At 44.9% G+C, this 23,853-nt stretch overlaps 1 protein-coding gene across 3 annotated transcripts in view; it reads right to left on the bottom strand.

Moving 5' to 3' along the window:
* The window catches only part of SVEP1 (sushi, von Willebrand factor type A, EGF and pentraxin domain containing 1), a 190,731-nt gene that overhangs the window by 12,564 nt on the left and 154,314 nt on the right, over positions 1 to 23,853 (bottom strand). For 2 of the 3 annotated variants that reach the window (XM_090038830.1, XM_090038831.1), the window contains 9 exons: positions 22,362 to 22,587; positions 21,162 to 21,317; positions 19,864 to 19,927; positions 15,708 to 15,881; positions 14,721 to 14,894; positions 12,214 to 12,387; positions 10,921 to 11,097; positions 10,243 to 10,413; positions 1,140 to 1,235 (listed from right to left, as the gene is read on the bottom strand). In XM_090038830.1, the coding sequence (XP_089894956.1) occupies positions 1,140 to 1,235; positions 10,243 to 10,413; positions 10,921 to 11,097; positions 12,214 to 12,387; positions 14,721 to 14,894; positions 15,708 to 15,881; positions 19,864 to 19,927; positions 21,162 to 21,317; positions 22,362 to 22,587 (1,412 nt within the window). Of the gene's footprint in view, positions 1 to 1,139; positions 1,236 to 10,242; positions 10,414 to 10,920; positions 11,098 to 12,211; positions 12,388 to 14,720; positions 14,895 to 15,707; positions 15,882 to 19,863; positions 19,928 to 21,161; positions 21,318 to 22,361; positions 22,588 to 23,853 lie in introns of those variants that run through there. The other variant, XM_090038832.1, reaches the window with a different exon arrangement.

The raw sequence follows: 23,853 nt of genomic DNA, 5'->3' as shown, positions 1-23,853 counted from the left end.
TTAGAGAAGATTTGTGTTTTGACGAGGCCTGGTGTCATGATGACCTATAATTTGATTCTTAGGAACTGTAAAGAGTCTTTCTGGACTCTAAGTTTTGAGTCAAATTCCTCTTTCTGAGAAATGGACAAGACTGAAGGTTGCAGATTTGTTATCTGTTTCCTCATGACCAGGCAGAGCATCTATCTCGGAGTAAATAAAAAAGACATTTGCTGATCTTTCTGGTATGAAGGAATGTACCATACTGGAGGATAAGGCTGAGGAAAAACAATGAACACTTCTGAGAAGGCAGACTGAGAAAACCCTGGTTGTTTTGCCCATAGGTGGGGATGTCCTTTTAAGAGAAGGCATGCTTAACTGCTGGCTTTCTTTCAAGTAGCATCAGATTTGGATTGCCTATTGCAGAAAGAAATATGGGCCCAACTCTCCACTGCCTTGCATCTGTGTTGCCATTTACACCTGTGGAGAGTCCATACAAGCTGGGTTTAACCACAACCGAATCAGAATGGCCTTCGCTTACACTGCATATGATACTACTACATCCACTGCAAGACAACTCAAGCAATAGGTCCAACACTTCTTCCAGTGGAAATAAAATATCATGATATACGGGTTGAAACTGACTGGTGCTGAGCCACCATGACATCCAAGGAGGTATGATGCAGTTGTGGTGCCCAGCGTCATTCTGTATTAGGCATTATCTGCACGGAGAATTCCAGTGGCTTAACGTGAGATGTGATCGGTACAAAGGCAGTTGAGGTCACTTTTATGTTGGTTTGTTCTGGGTTAATTTCTTTTAGTTTAACTTAATTAGGAACACATTTAAGCAATCCTGGAACAAGCCAATTTTAACTAATAGAAGACTGTCCCCATAGAAGTTTCACTGGCAAGTATTAAACAGGTGTGTATTTGACACAGAGTCTGAACCGCTCAGCTCCAGGTACTTTTCTCTCTGCAACACTAACCCTGCACCACTGAGCAAGGTCATTTTTGTTTCTATTGCAGCCCAGGTCTAGTTTGTTAAACAGTGAAACCTCTGCCTTTTCAGACTCCTAAATGCGTAATTCTCCCAGCACATTTGTTACAGTATCCTTTAAATGAGCATATCTTATCTATAGCTTATTGTTAGATGATGTACATACGTTCTTCACACAGACGTCCCATCCAGCCTTCTGGACAAGAGCATGCATTTGGTCGTTCGCAAACTCCACCATTCTGACAGGGGAATCGACAAACAGCTGGAGAATAACAACATCATCATGTTAAAACAGAAGTTGGTTAAGGACCTGGGATGGTACAGTTATCTGCATCTTGTATGTATTCTTGGCATTGTAAGGTTTCAAGTAAGAAATATTAATGAAGTAGGAACACATATGTAATGCTTTGAGTGTGTGTCTGTGTGTGTGTGTCTGTGTGTGTGTGTCTGTGAGACAGTGTAGGCAGAAGAGACCAGTCTGATCTGTTTAATTTATTCCAGAAAACTGAAGGGCTTAGATCAAAGAGCAGAATTTTACTCACTCATTTGTCTCGGGCTAATATGATTTTCACTATTTTTTCACTGCTTCATCATGATAAGTGTGGGTGAGTACAGTTTTTGTCTAAACTAGGAATTTACAATCAACCAACCAGGTCCAATCTCCTCAGTCCCCCAGACAGTAAAAATATTAAATCCAAGAAAAGGATAAAAGATAAGATCAAGTTTCCTTTTTTTCATGGTAAAGTTCCCAGACGTAATCTACTCTCTGCCATTAACATAAGACACAACAGTAGAGCAGCCCCCCAAGAAGTGGTTTTTATTGCATTATTCTGATGAAAAATAATGAATTGTGTCAATATCTGTGTGCCATACCTACACAAAACTACACACTTACTAACATACCTACACAAAACTACACACTCACTACAAAACTTTGAAAAATTGATGTGAATTATTTCAGGGGTAGGGGAACTCAGTGCCCAAGATGAGTGGTCGTTCCTTAAGGAGACGATACTCAGGGCCCAAGGGGTGACCATCCCAACAAAAAGCAAGGTGGGCAGGAGTGCCCGAAAACCCCCCTGGCTCACCAAGGGCGTCCGTGAATGCCTGATTGCCAAAAAGGCAGCATAGGCCCGGTGGAAGGGGGGTGCTATCTCCAAAGAGGAGTATATCTCCTCTGCTCGGGCCTGTAGGGGGGCTGTCAGGAAAGCTAAGGCAGACATAGAGCTAGGACTAGCGTCCAAGATCAAAGATAACAAAAAGTCCTTTTTCAAATATATAGGGACGATGAAGAAAGCACCGGGAAATGTGGGGCCCCTGCAAGATCCTCTGGGCAATCTGGTGGTTGCGCCAGAGGAGAAAGCAGATATCTTTAACCAATTCTTCACCTCTGTTTTCTTGGGCAGGGACCGGGACTTTCCCACTGTGATGCAAGACGGACTCGAGGGGAACGCCTCCAGACCTCAGGTTGGGGAAGACCAGGTTAGAGAGCTTCTGGAGGGGCTGGACGTGTTCAAATCAGCGGGTCCAGATGCTCTCCACCCCAGGGTGGTGAGAGAGCTAGCAGGGGTTATTGCAGGGCCCTTGGCATGGCCTTATGAGTGCTTGTGGTGCTCAGGCCAGGTGCCGGATGATTGGAAGGTAGCCAACATGGTCCCCATCTTTAAAAAAGGGAGAAGGGAGGATCCAGGCAACTATAGGCCCATCGGTCTTACCTCAATCCTAGGGAAACTCTTTGAGAAGATCATCATGGAGTACATCTGTGAGGGGCCGGCCTCAGAGATGATGCTCAAGGGCAACCAGTACGGTTTCATTAGGGCAGCGGAGTCCCCAAGGGCTCAGCCCTTGGGCCTGCGCTGTTCAATCTCTTTATCAGTGATTTGGATGACGGGGTGAAAAGCACCCTGTTCAAATTCGCTGATGATACCAAAATTTGGGGTGAGGTGAGCATGCTAGTAGGGAGGGAAAGACTGCAGCAAGACTTGGACAGGTTACAGGGGTGGGCTAGCAAAAACAGGATGCGTTTTAATACTGACAAGTGCAGGGTGCTACACTTGGGCAGTAGTAACCAGCAGCACACTTATATGATGGGAAACTCCCTTCTTGAGAGCACAGAGGCAGAAAGGGATCTTGGAGTCATTACTGACTCCAAGATGAACATGGGCTGACAATGCGAGGTCACGGTTGGCAGGGCTAACTGGACCTTGTCATGCCTCCACAGGTGCATCTCAAGTAGGGCCAAGGAGGTGATCCTCCCCCTCTATGCAACACTGGTCAGGCCGCAGCTGGAGTACTGTGTCCAGTTCTGTGTGCCCCACTTCAGGAGCAATGTGGATAACACTGAGAGGATCCAGAGGAGGACTACCCGAATGATCTGGGGACTACAGGGCAGACCCTACAATGAGAGACTGCGAAACCTGAACCTGTTCAGCCTTCACAAGAGATGGTGACAGTCTATAAACTCACTAGGGGGGACCAGAAGGGTTTGGGAGAGACCTTGTTTCCCCTAGCGTCCCCTGGCATAACAAGGAATAACGGCCACAAGTTGTTGGAGAGTAGGTTTAGATTAGACATCCGTAAGAACTACTTCACGGTTAGGGCGGCGAGGATCTGGAACCAACTTCCAAGGGAAGTGGTGCTGGCTCCTACCCTGGGGGTCTTTAAGAGGAGGCTTGATGCCTACCTAGCTGGGATCATTTGAGCCCAGTTTTTTCTCCTGCCCTGGCAAGGGGGTCTGACTTGAAGATCTATAAGGTCCCTTCCGACCCTACTTCTATGATTCTATGATTTAAACTGTAATATTTCCGGAGCAGAAATTACCCTTGTCTTGGGTGTATATGGGACATACTAGAGATTTTATCAGACAGAAGCTTCTGATTCTCCCACAGTACAAAAATAAACATTATTAGGTCTAATTAGTTAAGAACAAAAGGTAACATTACGAAGCACACCAAACTGTTATACTTAGCCCATCTTCAATAATTATGTTGAATAAAATGCAGTTTTAGGGTTTAGATACCTCAAAATGTGATTCACTTTTAGGACTAAATATAAACACCCATTTTATATAGTACAATACTGCTCAACTATTCTGAGTTGAATCCTGAATTTCTGCAGGAACAGCTAAAAGTTTAATGGAGTCTTGTGATCAAACCACACAAAGCTATACATTTTATATAGTTCCTGTTTGAAATCAGAAACTGAATTCCCTTGAAATTAGGGCAATTTTTGCCTAAAACTTTTTCAAGCCTTATGACAAGAAACTTGAAACACCTTGAAAGTTTTTCATAGTTTGGGTTCTTATAACAAACATTTTATACAGCTCTAGTTAGAGAGGCATTAACAGCAACCTGGGTCATTGATCACCACATGTACATCACTGTGAAATAATGGGCAACTTCAATTTTCCATGCACTGGTAAAATTTCAATGAGGAAGCTCATAAAACACAATTTAAAATAAAGATTCCTTTAGCAGGTCTAACATGTAAATCTGTGGAACTTCCTGTGATCCACACAACACCTGGGTGATGTCCTACATTAACGTTATGTATGCAGGTAAGTAAAATGGGGTTGTATAAACAAAGTTGGTTTAATGATATTTGGAGTCCCAAATTTCTAATAAGAATGGGCTCTGATATGTGCTCTTGTTAATTCTGTTGCTGGTGAAAGAAATACAGTTGTTTTTAGTACTACAGAGTTGTCACACCTCTGTAATTCAGGGTCCCAAGTAGAGGTTTGCTCCCTCTTGAGTTTGTAGCCTGCACCGGTTCTGACATTCTGTATGAAAAAGACAGTATTAGCCCTGTGTGCACATGTTTTATATTCCACTAGGCTACCAGGTTAAAAGATGGGGAGTTCCTCATCCTTCAGTATCAAACAAATGCTGGTTGTGGTTTTAATCCTGACCTGACTCCTAACATGCCAGAGTGCAGCATGCTTTGAAAGCACAGGGTGAGAGTCTTGTGTGAGAAAAAATGGAATCTGAAAGCTGCACAAGTGCCAAAAACTGCAGCTACATGATGATATAAGTCCCACTGTGTCAAGTAAGGGTCAAACAAGGCCTGTCTCTGTGCATCTCTGCTATAAGGATAGGTACTCGTGAGACCAGGCAAGAGGACAGAAAGGACAGTATTTTGATTAAGACCTGAGGCTGAAGGTTAGATGACCCAGGATCTGATTCTTCTGCCATGCCAGTACGCATGAAGATGAACTCTAGGGAGTTATACTGGTATGGAGCCAAAGTAAATAAGGAGAATCAGGCCTTGGCTTCTGTTCTTAGATACTTTTCTATGGCCTTGAGGGAATCAATCATCGTCCCTTTGAAACCATGTCAGGAGTTGGAGCAGCAGGCAAGCTAAATTCCTGGTTACCTGACTGGGCCTGGATGTCAGTGGCCTACTTCTAGCTGACACCAATTGCCTGCTTAATAATGGACATCTGATTATATGCAGCCACCCTTTGAGAGCCCAGCAGGCTATTCAACAGGAGAGATACCTCTTTCTCTCTCTCTAGCCTTGGGCTTCTGACTTCTTGTTCCTGATTGGGCTTCTGACTTCTTGTTCCTGATCTTCTGCCTGTTGAGTCCCAGTTTCCCAATTCCTGGTTCCTGCCTGTTTGCTCCATTTCCTGGTTCCTAAATTGCCTGTTTCCTGCCTCCTGTTTGTTGACTTCCTGGCATCATCCTTTTTTGCTGGTTTCTGCCCATCTAAGAGCAGAATCTAAAACTAACTGCTCAGGCAGCCAGTTAAGTAAACCTAATGAAACTATTTGTAGTATTGCCATCTGGTGACTGTTAGTAACACTGCAATCTGTCAAGTGGGATAAACGTTGACCAGCAAAGCATAAGTTACAAACTGCTCATTTTGTATTCAGGAATTTCAAATGATGCCATTTCAAACATCTTGCACTGTTTTCCTTATGCCTTTCTGACTAGTTCTCTGTTTTCCACTTAGAATCATAGAAAATGAGGGTTGGAAGGGACCTCAGGAGGTCATCTAGTCCAACCCTCTGCCCAAAGCAGGACAATTCCTAACTAGATCATTCCAGCCAAGGCTTTGTCTATCTGGGTCTTAAAAACTGCTCTGGGTAATCTCTCTGGGTAACCTGTTCCACTGCTTTACTATCCTCCTTGTGAGAAAGTTTTTCCTAATATCCAACCTAAATTTCCTTCGCTGCAACTTGAGACCATTGCTCTTTGTTCTGTTGTCAGTCACCACTGAGAACAGTTTAGCTCCATCCTAACCATCCTTACAATCCCAGGTCCCTCAGCCTCTCCTCATAAATCCCACAGCCCCCTCACCATTTTTGTTGCCTTCTGCTGGACTCTCTCCAATTTCTATATTTCTTTGGAGATGTTGGTGGCTGGGAACCAACTTGCTGGTTGGCAGGTTGTGAACTACAAAGATACTGGCCTGGCTCCCCAATTGAGAGCCTCAATGTGCTCTCACTCACCAGTTTTATGCTGGTTTAATTCCACTGTGCTCAAAGGAGTTACCTGAGACTATCACTGAGATCGGAATCATGCACATAATCTTCAACTAGGAACAGTTCAGGCAAGTAACGATGTGGATTATCTCACTCCCAATCCCAAATAAAGACTGTTTTTTTTAATTAGATCCTTCAGATTAACTAACCTGTATAATTAGATTAGAACATCTGATGCAGGGTTGGGAGCTTAATGACCAACCAGAGGTGCCAACAGCAACAAATACCATGTGAGTCATTATGTAGGTTGCTTTCATGTTGCTTCTGATGTTGATCAAAACCTCAGACACCGTAGGCCCTTTGTTAGACAAATATCCCGCATAATTTTTACAAGCGTTCTGAAAGAGCACTTTGAAATGCATCTGGAAAACACTGGCTCTTTCTCTCACAACATCTATGGACCTTTTTAGTTTCTTCTTTTTACGTGAAAGGAGGAGGGGAACTATTATCATGTTGCATTAATTTGTTTAGTATTACTATGTGTAGACTATTGTGTAATGGAACAGGAATTCACCCCTTCACCTCTCAAACATCATATACTTGGGGGAGGGAAGTAGAGGGATAGAGGATTGTTAATCAGTATGCAGCAAACTTTTGGTTTTGTCAGGGTGTTTAAAATATTAAAATGTGTATGTGCATTGACACACACACACACACGCGCGCGCACACATATATCAAAACATAAAGCAAAGCGAAGGCGGAATCATGACACTAACAAGATGCGTGTCAACCAGCCACCTTTTTGTTTTTTGAATATCACACCCATTCTATCTGTCTCTCATGTTCAATTAAAGTTCAGCTCTTAAGTGCTAAAGCTGCCCTTATAAATGAGTTTTAGGCTTCTGAGTCACAGAATAATAGAAAGTTAGGGTTGGAAGGGACCTCAGGAGGTCATCTTGTCCAACCACCTGCTTAAAGCAGGGCCATCCCCAGCTAGGGCTTTGTGATATTTAAAAACAATTCAGTTGTAATGTGTGTCTACACTCTTAGGTGTTTAAATATTTTGATGGCAATACATTCCTAGGTCACATAGGCACTTTAAAATAAAGCTCTCCTTTGCTGCTGGGCCCTCCATTCCACCTTTTATGTATTTTGATAATGCTCCTTTGCAATCCCAAGGCAACAGTATGACAGATGTGGAATCCCTGGTTTTCAGGAGTAACTTTTCCATCTGTGAAACATTCCTAAATTGCATACGCTTCTTTTAGCTTTGGACACCATCAAAACAATTCACTGCTTTGTAACCTAAAGGGTGGACTGCTGTCAGCCACTGAATCTGAGGTTACCAAAGCAAACCTCCCTCAGAGTGCAGGTCTTACAGCTGGACATCCCAACTTGTCAAGGAATTCTGTTCACAAAGTTCATTATCACTTGCAGAAGTATTTGTATCATAGAAGTGCACCAAATGGGGATTATTAAAGAGAGTCAAAATAACTGAGGCCATTTTTGCTTAGTAGAACTTCTATCCCAAGGAGTTAGCAATCTAAAGAAAGGGTGGAGAGGAAGGAACTATTATGTTCCACTTCCCAAATAGAGAACTGAGACCCAGAAAAGGGAACTGAGTTACTTATGGGAAGAGCTGGCAACTGACCCCACAACTTTGGTCTCCAATGCCAATACAGTAGCAACAAGACTACTATGTCTTGGACACAGCAGCTCTTGTGTCTCAGGAGCTTTGTTTGAGTGACAGTGGGCATGCCTCAGGATTTCTGCTTTCAGTCCACACTTCCATAAATAACATGTTACTAGTTTATCTTAGGGAGGGCATGTTGCTCTTAATGATCTGGGACAGGTGGGATTGGACTTTCTAACTGTCATGATAAGGGGGCAGGTGTTAGGTCTCAGATATACTTGTGCACATCAGGAGCAACTGCATGGAAAGAAGCTGAGCTATCCTGTTGTACAGCTGGGGCGAAACTAGATTGCAATCATGTCCAAAGACTGGAAACAGCCAGATGACTTGGGCTTGCTCTTTTCCAGGAGGTTCTACATTTCTGGAGATCACTGCTACCTCTCATTTTTGCATTCCTTAAAATACCACTAAAGATGTTTTTCTTTTATTTTAAATCATTTAATTTCTTGCTGCTTTTACTTTTTCTGGGTGTTTTCCTCCCTTGTTACAGATTTTTAGGTTTTTATTTGGGATTTTTTTCTGTGTTAATAATATTGTAATATGGTACACATGGAAGCTTTTGAATAGGTGGTATTTTGATGCACAGAACATCAAGGATGCAGATGGTATGCTGTGCTTCATGTACTGTATGCAAAGCAAGGTAAACAACTCATATCAGATTTTCAGATTGACATTTGGAGTGCTGGCTTCCTGTGAGTCAGCAGGGGAGAAATAACAGCTGGAAGCTTTCTGGGGAGAGGAGTCAAGTCCTGAGAGCAACAGTCCATTATGCCATGGGCTCTTGGGGGCTGCAGACAGAAGGGCTATATTTTCAAAATCTGGCACACTGATTGGTCCTCCAACTAGTAAACCTGTACACACAGATAAATGCCTATTCCAGCTAAGGGCAAATTTGTATACGAGTCCTTGTCTTGCCTTGCAGCTACCAGTTTGGATGCATGGATGAGTTTCTGTACAAACAGATTTTATTATTTTACTGAAAGGCAAGAATTGTGACATCTTGGATACCACATTTAGGTAACTGTTGGTAAAATCTGAATCCTCAGTGGAGAAATACTTTTTAATTATGGTATATAGTATATACACATATCTAGGTATTGTAGGCACATGTGTACATAAGAATATGTACACACAAATATGTATGTGCTGACAAAACTTCCGCTCTTGGAGTGGACAGTTCTGTCTTCATCTGCAAGAACATCATTGCTCAAATCTTTTGGACACATCAATTCTAGATTCCTAAGCAAATATACAACTTTACAAGCAAACACGGGTATGGTCAATTACTGCTAATATAGTATAAATGGGAATGTGGATATCTAACTACTGAATGCATGCAAATACCTTACTTCACTATTTGCTACAGCGTGGGTATTTTGGCACACAAGTGCACATATGAGAACACACACATTTGCCATGAAAGACTTAGCCTTAGCAAAAGACCACCTGGTTCTTATACTTCTGTTTTTATACTGCCTGACATGATGTGACACTAATGCTGTGATGATTCCTTAGTGCTCAGTGCATATTTTTTCTGTAAGTTGTATCAATTTGTCCCTTCATGGCTCCCTGAAGACAGTATTCATAAACACTCAGAGCTCAGTAACAATGACAAAATAGGCACTATTTGTATCTTCCACCTGCCTTTTAAAGATAAAAAGCTAATTTTTCTGTAGGTGCAGTAATGTCACAGGCTGGCAGTGTTTGTCTGAAGAACCCCACTCTTAGCAGGTGACTTCTCCCCTCTCTTGATTATAACAAGTGTATTTTACTCTTGGTGGAAAGGGAATCTAGTCATTGACTTGAGATACAGAGGATACAGAATCATTGAGTAAAGAACTCCAGGAACAACCAAGGCTGGAAAAAAAACCTTTTTTCCAGGGGAGGCAAAGCAGTACTGTAGAATAGGGGTGAGTTTGCACTTATTACTGTGGGTGAAATTGGTGCACATTGAACTCAATGAGGGTTTTGCTTTTGGCATCCTGAAATCAGGTTTTTTTGTGGGTAGCACGAGATGGTCTGCATGCTCTGTAGCAGCCTCTCTCCTTCCCCTTTTAAAGCAGCTAAACATTTTTGTTTGTCCACAGCCTACAGGCTTGGACTGCAGTTCAAGACTGCCATGGCTGGGCACAGCTAATTAAAGAGACTTACCTTTGCAAGCAGGTGGTGTTGTCCAGGTTCCATTTTCTAAACAAACACTCCTCAGCGACCCCTCCAGCATATAGCCACTGTAGCATGAGTAGGTGATCATGTCTCCATACTGATAAAAAGTCCCACGTGCCAGTGCATTTTCTATGTGAGCAGGGGGGCCACAAGAAATCCCTGAAGAGAGATCATAAGTTACAATAGATAGAGAAGCTGTGATGTCTTGGAAATAATTGCCAATACAGTGCCCAACATCCCCATTTAGTTAGGGTTCATGCTTGCAGTCAGCCCCAGGCTGCCAAGGGGAACACGGTGAGCAAAACTCAGCACCTGTGGAGCAAGGGTTCTGCCTGGTGTGGAGGATGTGCATGCAGCGCTCAGCAGTGCGAACAGACCTCTGCTCTTGCACTAGACAGAGCACTGGACATAGGAAACACAAAGAAGGTATGGCCAGGGACTAGGGGTTCTATAGCACCTAGTAGCAAACACAAAAGTGAAAGTATATAATGAGCACAGCAGCCATATCTCAGTGCTGTTTATCTGTTCCCAATAGTCAAACCAGCTTAAAAGCTGCCATTAAAAGAGTAATACTGGGCTTTGCCATCTGGGCTACCCACCAGCACAGGACAAGTCAAAGGGTACTCAGGGAATAGTGCCTCAGCCTGGTCTTTATCAGACACTTACTTTCACATTTAGCTTTTGTTGGTGTCCAGGTCTCATCTGGGTTACAGGTGATCACGGCTTGTCCTCTAAGTTGGTAGCCCTCCCTGCATCTGATAGATACTTTCTGACCAACATAAAAATCCACCTCAGACAGGAGGGCATTCTCAGGAATTATGAAAGGTACAGGGCAAGGATTTGCTGTTCAAGTGGGAAAATAAAAATACATTTTTAAAGTATTTCTGCTTTAAAAGGTCAGCACAAGTAGACTTTTTGCACACATTTCATTTTATACAGCTATAGATTTAGGAGAGTTGTGAAATACTGCTAAAGGGTCCCATTCTCCATTATGATAACATCAATTTATACCACACTTGATGCGGGGAAGGGAGGGAAATCATGTCTCTGCTGAAGTTGGTGGAAGAACTATCTTCAATCTGAATAGGGTAAGGATTTTACCTAGGCCAATATAAAGGATTCTACACTGCCAGAATAACATACACGGGCCTTTGTGTCAAGGAGAACCAAATCATTGTATTTTGTGGCACTGAACAGTGCAAAGCATAGGACTGCAATAGTGAATCTGTCCTTTACCTTCTGTAAATGAAATATATACATATTCAAGAGTTTGTTGTTCACCTGCAGTCCTCTTGTGTTTAATTTTTGGCTTATCTCTGCTAGCCTTCCACATAGGAGAAGGCCCACTCACCTCCAACAAGACAACTCACAAGGAAGAATTGGTGTGTTATCTACAGCAGAGGCTGTTGTCTCTTCCATGAAACTAGTCACACTGGTCATTTGTTAAAGACCAATGAGGTGACCCAGCCAGTGTCCTGCAAATATAGGAGATCTAAGACAAAGTATAGCCAGATGAGTTTATATGGAAAATCAGACTGTCGGGGTGGATATCTTAAACCATTTAAAGCAGGAGGACTCAACCTCCTGCCATGTCATCCAGCCTGCAGGGCTCATCAAGGGTCTGGAAATTGTCATTCTTTCGTTTTCACAGGAACACTTGCAGGAGAATGCCAGTATTTTAACATGCATCAGGACTATTCGATTTGTTATCAAGAATGTTGGGATGTCCCCAAAAGGCACATGAGAGTACCTAGCTTGAGACATGCAAATTTTCACAGAAAACCATGCTGCACAATTTTTAATTTGTAGGGACAAATTCTGCTCATGGACCCATGATAGTAATTCCAGGTGAACTTCCCCAACATTAAGGGATTTACCCCTAGCTACCACTGGGTTGAATGAAGAATTGAAGCATGCTTAAATATAACACAGAATCATCATTCTAAAGTAAACACACACGTTTGCACAGAGGTATGGGATGACTCCAACTTCCACCCCCTGTGCACTCTGCCCTTGGCTCCCCTTCCAAGCTGAATCCTCTGTTGCAGTGATAAGCCACTGTGCTGCCCACAGTATTGTTTTCATACAAGGCCTTCCCATTTGCCAAGGAAACTGGTGCTTCACATCTGGTTTCTGGAACGAAGCAAATTTGTTAATATATCCTGATATCAGGCCTGAACTTTATTTATCAGTTACTCTGATGCCACACTCATGGTAGCAACTGCAATTGTTAACAAGTGTTCACAGCAAAATCAACAGTGCTGGAAAGAAACTGGGTTGTGTTGGTGTATCTGCTCTTCCTATGATGGAAAAGACCATTTCACCTTTGTGCTCCTAACTGGCACTCACATGGTCATGTGGGGCACTGGTACAAATTCCTCAGTACAACCCCATTTTCTTTCTATGGTGTTGACAACCACACTCCATACGCCTTCCTCCCCTGCTATAAGACAAACAAGCCACGATTGTGACTTTTTCTGGTTTGTTACAAGAATAAGAGGAGCACTCAAGTGGACTAATTTGCAGAAAGGTATATAGAGAGAAGTAATGTGTTTGCATATTAAAGTATGAACTCCTGGGACAGTTATTTTGAAATACTTGCCCCTGAGTGCCAACTTGTCCTGATTTATAAACAAAAACAAACAACCCAACCAACTCTCAACAGGACCTTCTCAGCCCCTGAGAAAAAATTAATTTGTTCTCCCACAAGTTTTTTTAATGGTCTGATTCAATGATAAGAGTAAATTGGATGCTTATCTTGCTGGGATCCTATGACCCCAGCTGATATCCTGCCCTTCGGGTGAGGGGCCAGACTCGAGGATCTTCCGAGGCCCCTTCCAGCCCTAATGTCTATGAAGTCTATGTGTCACAGGAGCACTGAGGTGCCCTGTTCCTAGAAGTGGAGAAGTGGAGCTGCCAATCTCCAGGGGCAGCTCAGGTGCCGGTTGCTGCGGCAACCGGGCGGGCCATGTGACCGTAAGGGGGCAGGGCCGGGCCTTTATAAACAGCCCAGGCCGGAGCCTAGGGAGCAGTTCTCTTCTGGCAGCTGCAGGAGCGGGAGTTCTGCGGGAGAGCAGAGCTGATGGTTGCAGCATGATCACCGGAGTGGCTACGGCATGGTTAGAGAGCCAAGGAAGCGTAGGCCATATGTTATAAGCCAGAAGGCTTCTTGTTGTTATGTTGCAGCCGTTTGGCTCATGGTTTAGTTATCGTTAGACTGGTGGACTGGGTAAGGCTATAAGGGGCAGAGGAGGCCTCATAGGGACCCCGCAGTAGTGTGGGAAGGGGTCCTGGCGCTGTAGAGGGCGCAGCTTTGATAGGGGACAGTGGGAAGCCCCGGAGCGAGAAACCGGAGGACCGGGTGAGGCTGTAGGGGCGTGAGGAGGCCTCACGGGATCTCCCCAGCTGCGTGGGGGTTCCCAGAGCCCTGTGTGGGCAACAGAGTGGTGCCTGGGGCGGCACAGCTATTCAGTGCTGAGGTGGCACAGTGGGTAGCCCTGAGTGGATGATAGTGAGAGGCCTGAGCAGGGCAGAGGACCCCGCTCAAGGGGCCGAGCACCAGAGTGAAGCCTGTAGGGACTCATGTTGGGCTCCAGGTGTGGGAGCCACATGAGTGGAAGCCTAGGGTGGGTGCTGCAAAGACAGTTAGCCTGGTGAGGGTGACCCAGGGGCTATCTAGGGCCCAGAGAAGGTGCTGAGAAGCCGTGGGAGCGGGCACATGTTGAAGAGAGGCCCCAGGCGGGGCACGTACAGTATAAAGCCACCCCAAAGGGGGACATGTACCATTGACAGCCACCCCAAGATGGGTGCGGTCTAAGAGGGATTCCAGAGGGCTTCCGCAGCAATAGGAATCCCAAGGAACCAGGGGCGCCAGGTAGGGCGCTGGTTGTGGGCCAAGCCCAGGGGCGCCAGGTAGGGCGCAGAAGGTTAAGGACCGGATAACGTCCAGGAAGAGCTGCGAGGCTTGGGGCGTGGTAAAGGGGAGGGGGGAGGCATGCACTGCCCATAAGGCAGGGTTGCATTGAGGCACCCCACTCGGAATGGGGAATAGTATTAGCGTGGTGTCCAGGGCGATAAGAGGCAGCCTCCCATATTGAACCTTATAACATCAAAGACGTGGCGGGCGAGTAGAGTGTGCTGGATTGCCTGATTGACATGGCAGGGGGCGCTAGTGAGATCACGGCCGCCGCACCTGTGACACTATGAAGTAAAAACTTTCATCTTTCACAGGCATTTATACACTAGCTACTGTTTTGGCTTGATATTGGTTCTCTACACTGGGGCTGTTTGCTACAATACATTTCACTAACTGCATGCCATATACATAATAATAAAAATATAATGAGTACAATTGACTTCTCCAAGGAAGAGCCTTTCCAGAAAGAGACTTGATTCCCAAGTAGCGCAATGCCCATTTAGCTTGCCAACAAGCATGGCTCTTCTGGCACACAGAATGTAAAAGTTACCTTCACAAGATGGGAGTGGTTTACTCCATGTTCCATTGGCAAGACATGTGATATTCTGAGTCCCGACTAGATGGTATCCAAAATTGCACATAAAAGTTATGTTACTTCTGTATACATTTCCCGAGGAGACAGACAATGCATTTTCTACAGATGGATGTGGCTCACAAGTTATCCCTAGAAGAGAAGAGCACTCTGATCTTACACAACTTCCTCAACTTTTATACAAAGTCAATTGTTTTCAATGCTTTTCTGTAGTGTTTCACAGCCTGCTTCCCATAATAATTTACTAGCAAGAAATGCAGAAGATACAGGCTGAAAAAATTATATATAAAGAGAAATGACTCAATGTTTCCACAGGACAGATGTGGCAGCATAAAAAATAGACACTCACTTCTCCTGTTGTACAGAACTGAGGAAGAGATAGGGTCAAGAAATTGGCCCAAACTAAGAGCAGAATGGGAGGGTAAGGGGGTTTGAAACCAAAGAGGAAGGGTGAAGAGAGTTTGTTGGCACAGGCTATAAAACCTTAATAATAGAGTCATAGGCTGTGCACAGCATATATATAGGCCTGTCCCTGGAAATAACTCATATTCCATTGCTGTGGCATCAGAAATTCAGAGATATGGATGCAAGACATTAGAACAGCCAGGCTGTGTCAGTACTGACACTGTGTAGACATCACTGCATTGTGATCAGCAAGACTCTATATCCCCAGTGCAATACATAGCACACATTACTGGCCAAGTTCTCCTCTTTTTATTCTGGTGAAACCCCATGCCACGCCATGTCAGGGTGCAACCAAGAGGAGAGCTAGCTCAGCAGCATTCAGAGCAAAGCCTTCCTGAGGGCCAAATTTTCCCATTGCTGGCCTATTGCTGGTGCATCTCTATCAAGGGAGAGCTACTATATACCAAAGATGGCATTTTACTATTATGTAGTCTTTACCTGCTTTAGAAAGGGTTTCATCTTACTCTGACATGTACTTACTCACACACGAAGGTGTAGGGGGATTCCACTTTTTGTTAACATGGCAAATCCTTCGGGTTGGTCCCTGCAGTTCAAAGCCTGGATTACAGCCATAGAGAACATTGTCTTCAAATAGGAACGCCTTCCCTTGAATGAATCCATTCTCAATTGGTTCTGGTGGTCCACAGGATATCTCTACACCAGAGAAAACATGTTTTAATCAGTTCTTTTTTACAAAAAGCTTCCCTAAAACCCTGTTCCTTCTAACTCTTCTTTCTGTGAAACAAGAAAGACCAGTGACAATGGAAGAAATATCATTTGCATGTGTACTGTATGTGAGCCAATATCCCTAGGTTATTCAACTTGTCAACAAAAGAGGTAGTATAACAGCTGATAAGAGAGTAAGGCCTGGTACCTGTTAGGTACCTCTGAAAAACAAAATCTGATATAGGCTGCTTTTATTATTTATTAATTTTAGATTTATACTACACTCAAAACACTTAGAGTGGCTTTTGGCAGAAAGCACCAGGAAAATCCCTGCAGAATCAGATGAATGATGATAAATGTGAAAAAAGAAAAAAAAATGCAAACTGCAGATTAAGGACTTAGCAAGTCAGGGTGTTAACACCAATGACTCCAATTGATTTCAACTGCTCTAGAGATCATCACCAGTCCAAAAAGCCTACTCTATAAAACAAATAAGCAAGCAAATAAAAGTTTTTGAATCCTGGGTGTTCCCTTTAAAATCTGAGAAGTTGCTTGTTCTACCGGTAACACGTGCATTGTGCAAGAACTGTGGCTTTCCTATTCATCATGGGAGTGTTTTCTCAGAATTGCAGAAATGGCTAATTATAAAAATAAAGGAAAGGTAAATTGTTTTAGTGTTACCAAAAAGACACACCCATGTTGCACCTCCTAAACTGCTGAGAAGAAGCGCCGAAGAACAGTATGGTCCAATTCTTCAAACCATCCCATTTTGCTGACCAAAGTAGGGCACCTAGAAATTGAGGCTCTTAAAAACTGTGGTTACTGGGCATGTCTACACATGGGCATTTGATGTGCATGAGCCCAATTTAAGAAGCATTAAGGTCACGTGTCTACATGTGTGCTCCCTTAATGCACCTTAAAATGGGAATTTTAAGTAATTGCACCTAAATTTGATACCTCCATAAAGCAAGTATCAAATTTAGGTGTGATTAGTTAAAGCACATTAACGCATATGTAGATGTATTAATGCAAGATCTTTAGTGCTGGGTCTGCCCAGCCACTAGGAAGCTGGCCAAAGCCCAGCACCAGAGCTCCTGTCTGGCTGCTTCTCCTCCAGAGCTGGGCTGCTCTCTGGCAGCCCCTAGTTGCAGGCTATAAAAGCCTCCAGCCATTTTGTGCCTTGACGAACACAGTGCAGGGAGTCTGAAGGAGCCAGTGCACTCTGCAGGAGCTCATGAAACCCCATGTGCCCCTTGGACAGGAACCAGGCAGGCTCTGCCTGTCCTGTTACCTAGCCAGAGCTGCTCCTTGGCTGCAGCCTGCTGCATCCCTTGCCCAGCCCTGAAATTCCCCCCAGGGCTGCTGGCCCTGCTCTCTGTGGCAGCAGGGCCAGTACCTACTCCTTGCTGCTCCTCACCCCCAGCTCTGTCTCTTTGCAGGCACTATAATGTCTCTGCCATCTGGATCACAGTCCCTGGTTGTGCCCATGTTTTGGGTGCTACTGTCAGCTCTTCAGAGCCAGCATCACAGGGACAGCCATACTGGGGCCCAGGGAGCTGGCGTGGGGATCATGTCCAGCACATCACCCCTGTCGAGCCCTGGCTCCACCTGCATGCCCATGCTCATCCTGAGAACCCAGGCCCCCAACTGGACCTGCAAGGCAGCGCATGACCTTATCGCTCTCTGGGGTGAGGTGAGGCTGACATTCAGAGAGGCAGTTTGCATGGGGTGGGCGCTTGAGCGCCCACATTTAGAAGGCTATTTCAATGAGGATGTGCATGCGAAACCACTCCTGAAAGGCGCAGAGTGATGCCTGAAAGCCAAGATTTTGCAGACACAGTGGGTGGCTGTGACTGGTTTCAACTGTTGGTTTGGTTATGCCCATAAGACCATGCCCTTCCTTGAAGGTGTTCAAGATGAAGCTGGATAAATGCCTTGCTGAGTTCATTTTCAACCTGGAAAAATGCAGGTAGTGGAGTTCCCCAGGGTTTTGTCCTTGGACCAGCGCTATTCAATATCTTCATCAGTGAGTTGGATGAGGGCATGGAAAGCACTCCGTCCAAATTTACAGATGACACCAAATTATGGGCAAAGTAAACATGATGGAGGGCAGAGAGCGGATTCAGGTGGATTTGGACAGGTCGGGAATGTGGGCATAACAGAATAGGATGCATTTTAATAAGGGTAAGCATGAAGTGCTGCATCTAGGGAGAAAGAACCACCAACTCACCTACAGGCGGGGAGGTGACTTTCTAAGCAGCACAGCAGCATCTTACCACGGTCCCTGGGCACTTGTACATGGCCTACCTCCAATCTGAGGCCAGCCAGCTCAGGGCCTCTGGTGCAAAGCATCTTATGTCTACAATTTTGCAAACTTGTACAAAAGGCTTCTGTGTCTTGCCTCTGCTGCGCCCTGCAGGAGTGCTGCATCAGGATTGCTGCCACCTGTCGCTAGAGCCACCTGGATGTGCTGGCTGTGCCAGCAGTACACCACGGACTGGAACCTCCTGCTCCAGTGGCTCATAGTGGTGGAAAACTGGGTATTGCAGGACCAGGCACAGCAGCAGGTGCAGGAGGCAAGTGAGCTGTCCTGGCAGAAAATATTGCCCAAGAGAATCCCTGGGAGGAGGCACAGGACTGCACAGCAGGAGCACTGGGCCTGGCTGGATGCCCTGGAGCAGTGCCATGTGGAGCTGCTCCAGCATCAACTGGGCAGCCATAGCCAGGCAGTGGAGCCCACATCCAGTTCCCCCATACCAGGCCCTGGCTCTGGTCCCTCAGGGCACCTGGGTTCCACCTGTTACCCCTCAGAGGGCCTCTACCACCTCCCACCCTGAGGAGCCCCTGCTGTTTGCTGTGGCCCCCAGATCTGCGGGGGAACTATCTTCAGCCAGGGTGCTGGCCACCTGCCACTGGGCTCTGTGCCCTGGGTTCCCCCACCACACAGCCCCTGACTCCAAGACTCAGAGAAAGACTAAGACTGATGTATATAGTTTTCAGTTTGGGAGGAGGGAGCTGAGAAGCACAGCTGCAGTAGAAGTAGAGCAGGCACAGGCTGCCCGTGTCTCTGCCATGCTGTTGCTCTGACACAGGAAGTGTCAGCCCAGAGGTCACAGTGCAGAGGGTCTGCTTTCAAGATGAGTGCCAAGTGCTGGCAGCTGGCTCTGCTTTCAGTATGGCTGCCAAGTGCTGGCAGCTGTGGGGATTTTTACACATGCAAGTGCTGCAGTGCCAGGCACTTTGAAAAGTGCCTAGTGTTGTGACGCATGCAGTTGTATAAGTGGCGAAATGCGAGTTAGCGCTGAGAAAATGGCAGCAGCGCGCTTTTGAACTAAAACACATTGGAGGTGCTTTACTTCAAAAGTGCACTGCCACCATTTTTTGCACGCTGATGTGCATTTCACCACTTATACAACTCCACACGGCACAGCGCAGTTTGCCTCAGTTTGTGTGGGGAGCAGACTCGATTAAGCGAGTCTGGTCAGAAGTGGTGGATCTCTGGTGCATTGTGGGACAAAAAAGTATGTGTATAAATGCTCTTTTGTGTCCAGAGGCTGGAGCTTTCCCAGGTGGCCACAGATGAACATGGCAGGGCTAAAGCGACTTGAAACTAAAGTTAGTCCTCAGTCTCACCATGTGTATACACCTGCCAAAAATGCTTAACGCACACTGGCTTAATAAGCATTAAATTTAAGCATGTTTAAATTCACATGTAGACATGCCCGCTTCAGAAAGTCTTTGTGTAAAAGTGTTGGTTTTAAAAAAAAAAATTCATTTCTGTTTAGGTAATAACATTATCTTTGGATGCCAGCAGTTCTGTAATTTTTCAAGGATATTTTCAGTAAAATCTTGGGCAGATGGTGGTGATAGTATGAGTTGCAGACAAAGCAAGTGAATGTTAGAATTTATCTGGCATAGAGACCACCGCCAAACTGAACTTGCTGTATGATTAAGCTCAATGAGCACTTACTTCTGCACATAGGTGCTGCTCCACTCCACAGCTTGTTTCCTTGGCAGATCCGTTCAATGTCGCCCTATCAGACAGAAGAAAAGGCTCACAAAACAGCATACAATTACTAACACTACTGTGGAAGAGATTCAGAGCTGCTTTTATTTTTGCATGCCTGATACAGAGTCATAGAAAATTAGGGATGGAAAGGACCTCAGGAGGTCATCTAGTCCAACCCCCTGCTCAGAGCAGGACCATACTGACTCCAGTATTCTGGTCTCATTGTTCACTTTCCCTCTGACTAAAATCTATGCAAGGAGGCAAGTGGAATGTTGAGATTAGGATCCATCAGGCACATCTCAGTCAAATTCTGCCAGCTGTTCAGAAAAAACACCCGAGGTAAATAAAAGAGCTTATGGGACATTCAGGAGAGGCACTGGGTGGGGAGAAAGGCAGCCTCTCTGAATATTGGTGGCTTTGCTTCAGTTTGTCTGGGCACCCTGTGGGAGAAAATGAAGCAAAAGGGATGTGTGGAGACCTCTAATTAATACTGTGGTCAAGTGCACATAAAAAGGAGCAGGTTAAATCCAAAAACAGAAGCATCCCTGGCATGTGCATGGGTTACACCTTGATAGGTGAGAGGGAATAATATAAGGAGGAATAGATATTTAGGTTTCTTAATATTGCAGAAACTGCCTACTGATTGCAAAATTATACTTGCCACTTTAAATACACCACTGCTTTCAGATTATTTTAAAACTGTTGGCCAGTTAGAAATAGGACAGCAAAACTAATGGTCAAGCTAGTGGCCCTGTTTCTCCTCTCAGACTCAGCAATTTAACATTGCCACTGCTGCCCAGCTGCCAAATTCCCAGAGCCATAGGAATCCCTGCAGGCTGTGTCTTGATCCTCCCTGCTTTAGAATATACTTATATTTAAGGCATCCTACCCCTGCTGTGCACAGCAGAGGAGTAGAAGAGCCTTCTATTTTAGCTGCCAAGAAGCAGGCCTGTAGGTGGCGCAGATGGAATAATTTCTAAGTGAAGTACTATTGTTTTGCCTTTTATATTGGTCCAGATTATAGCGTAACTGGCTCAAGAAGGGGGAGTGATCTTTTGCAGTGTTTTGCTAAGCCTCATCATGCTTGCAGCATTCAATAAGTAACAACAGTAATAAAAGAGAAGTATAAAAGTTCAACAGGAAAACTAATAATAAGGAAGAATACTTCATTCTAATAAACTTGGAAAACAGTACAGAGGATAATGCAAAGGTTAATCTTAATGGCACTGGTTGGTATGAGGTGGAATCAGTTTACTTGCCTGTAGTTCATAGCCAGCATTACATTTGTAATGGACTGCATCCCTGTAGCTGTATCCTGTTCCAAGCACAACCCCATGTTCTGGAGTTTCTGGTTTCCCACAAGACACAGGGACACAGATCTCATCTGAAAACAGTGGCACCCAGCTGCCATTGTCCTAAAAAATAAACATTCGAGATAACTAAAGTTTGTCTAATGTCTCTCCCTACTACATAGCTGGTCCAATCAAGGATCTTACCAAAATGCCCGCATCGAAGAGAACTTGAATTCATCTTGGTAAACATGAGAAATAAATATTAAATGAGAAAATTAAAAAATACCAATATAGAGATAGAGAGTTATTTGCTATAATTTGTATTGTGAGCTTCAACCCAGACTGGAGCCCAGCTGAGCTAGATACTGACCACTGGCATGGTGAGATGGAGAGATCTTTGGCTTGGGGATTATGGTCTAAAGAGAAAAGACTGATAAAGGGCAAGAGTCCAGTTTCTAAGTGGCATGCAGGCTGCGCTGCATGCACTCCTTTCCTGTACCACCCCAGTGCCCACAGGCCCTGCATATCATGCTGTGTGTATGTGGGTCCCTCCTGCTACACAGTGCAGCAGCTACCTTGCTGTACCAGGCTGGTGCCTTGTGCTGTGCAACATGGGGTTCCTGGGTCCTCCTGAGCTACCCAGCTGCAGAGCCTCTCTGCCCTGACACCAGGGGTGGGTTCAGGAAGCAGAAGCTGAAAAAAGGAGGAAAAGCCTTGAGACTCTGGTGGTAGCAGCTACTGGAATGGTGGGGGGAGTTGTACTGAGACTGGAAGCCTGGTGGGGGGAGGGCCACATGCTAACCCCTTTAGGGCCATAAGAAGTCTGCTGGCCGTCAGTTGGTCCAATTAAGAATAGGTCTGGGTGAATTAAAAGAACATCTGGTGAGTTATGGTGCAGTATTTTTGTGAAGAAGAGGAAACAATTATTTCCCAAACCTGGAAGCCTCTGTATATACTGTCTGAGAAGTACTCACTTTTCTTTCAAAAAGGGAGGGCATTGTTTTTATTTTATAGTGCCTTATCCCTGCACTGTGGACAATCAGGGCTTATTTAATCAGCAATGAATGCATGCATCATTTATTTCAATAGGAGAGGCATGTCAGCATCTTGGTACAGAATGGTGACCTGACCAGTACTTTTGAAAAAAGAAAAGGAAGCAATCTTTACCTGGCACATTGATGTGGTTGCCCCCATCAAAGTGTAGCCTTCTGCACATGACAGTGTTACACTCTTATTCACAGTCAGTTCATCACCAGAAACAATTACACTGGTTAGATTTGTTGGCACAGGACATTTTTTGAGGAAACAGGAAATACTTGTAGGAGACCACTGTCCATCCTCTTGACAAACGCACATATCTGCTTCTGTCTCCATCACGTAGCCCTCTAGGCACCTGCAATATATCACAAACATCTGACCACTGAATCATGCCTGTGTATGATGTTTTACCCCTCAAGGTACAAAATTTTCAGTGTGGCTGGTTACTCAGTATTTGCTGTACTTTACTGGAGTCTATAGATTTCTCCATCTTTTCAGGGCAGATTTCTCTGACAAAGAAAGGTGAGTGTATATTGTTGTGGTATTTCCATGCCACCTGTAGCAGGAGTTCCAGCATTCTGAAGCTGCCTCTGCAGCATCCTCTGCCTGCTTTCTGCTGCTGCAACAATGCAAAAGCAGTACAAATCTTTTGGAACTTGGCCCTTTCAGCTTCCTACTGCTCAAAAGAGACTCAGGTGATGGAACGCCCCAGCAGCAGCTCCTACACCAACTACTGTTTGGGCATCTGGCATATGACCCAGATTAAGGAGGCATGGGAAAGATGTCCTTATGTACTTGAGGATTCCCTGCTGCTTGTTTGGTTTGTTTCAGGCAAGGGCAGCTCTGAGACTGATCTCATTTGCATCAGAGATGAGACAAATCCTGCGCTGGCACCAAGTTTAGGCAACAGTAAAAGTGACTTAAAGCAAGATATGCTGCACCCCATACAAGTCCAACACCAAGTACAATCCAAGTGGATGGGGAAAAATTTGGCGCTCTGTGGGTTTGTCAATATAAGCACACATATATATGTATGCACACACACTACCTCCCTTCCCTATTCCTTGCACTTAGGAGAGCTTAAGTGAAAACCCATGCTTGTAAACCCTTAAAGTCATGAAGTTCAGGTACCTTCACTCACAAGCTGTCCCTTTCATGTTTTACATTAACCCCTTTCATTGCCTTTTCATTATGCCTCAGCCAAGAAATTCACTCTCCGATCACAGAAACAGCCACAAAGTGCAAACATTCTGGAAACTGCCACATTAAACCTGGACCTGTACCTTAGTAAGTTTAACATGAGTGCATATCTATTCACTGTTTCAGTGCATGGTGTGCTATGCGCTTGCAGCATTAAGGCCATAAAGAGATGCCATCCTTGGAGCAGGATCAGCTATGCCAGGATGAGTCTGCATATGGGGGAGCCCCAGAAGCACCTGCCCAGGTTCCTTCACTTTCAGAGGTGTGTCCTGGGAATCCCTTGGCAGGGGGTTCCTCAGGCACATGTATTGTGCTGCTGTGCCCTGACTCAAGGCATGCCTTTGCAAATGGGGGAACCTCTGTAAATGGGGGAACCCACCTTTTGCCGTGGCCACATGACAAGGAGTATGAATATTTGTTT

Source organism: Crocodylus siamensis, chromosome 3 (genome assembly GCF_052110815.1).
Source record: "Crocodylus siamensis isolate JL-2025a chromosome 3, ASM5211081v1, whole genome shotgun sequence".
Taxonomy (NCBI): Eukaryota; Metazoa; Chordata; order Crocodylia; family Crocodylidae; genus Crocodylus; species Crocodylus siamensis.
This window is presented reverse-complemented; position numbering and strand designations above follow the sequence as displayed.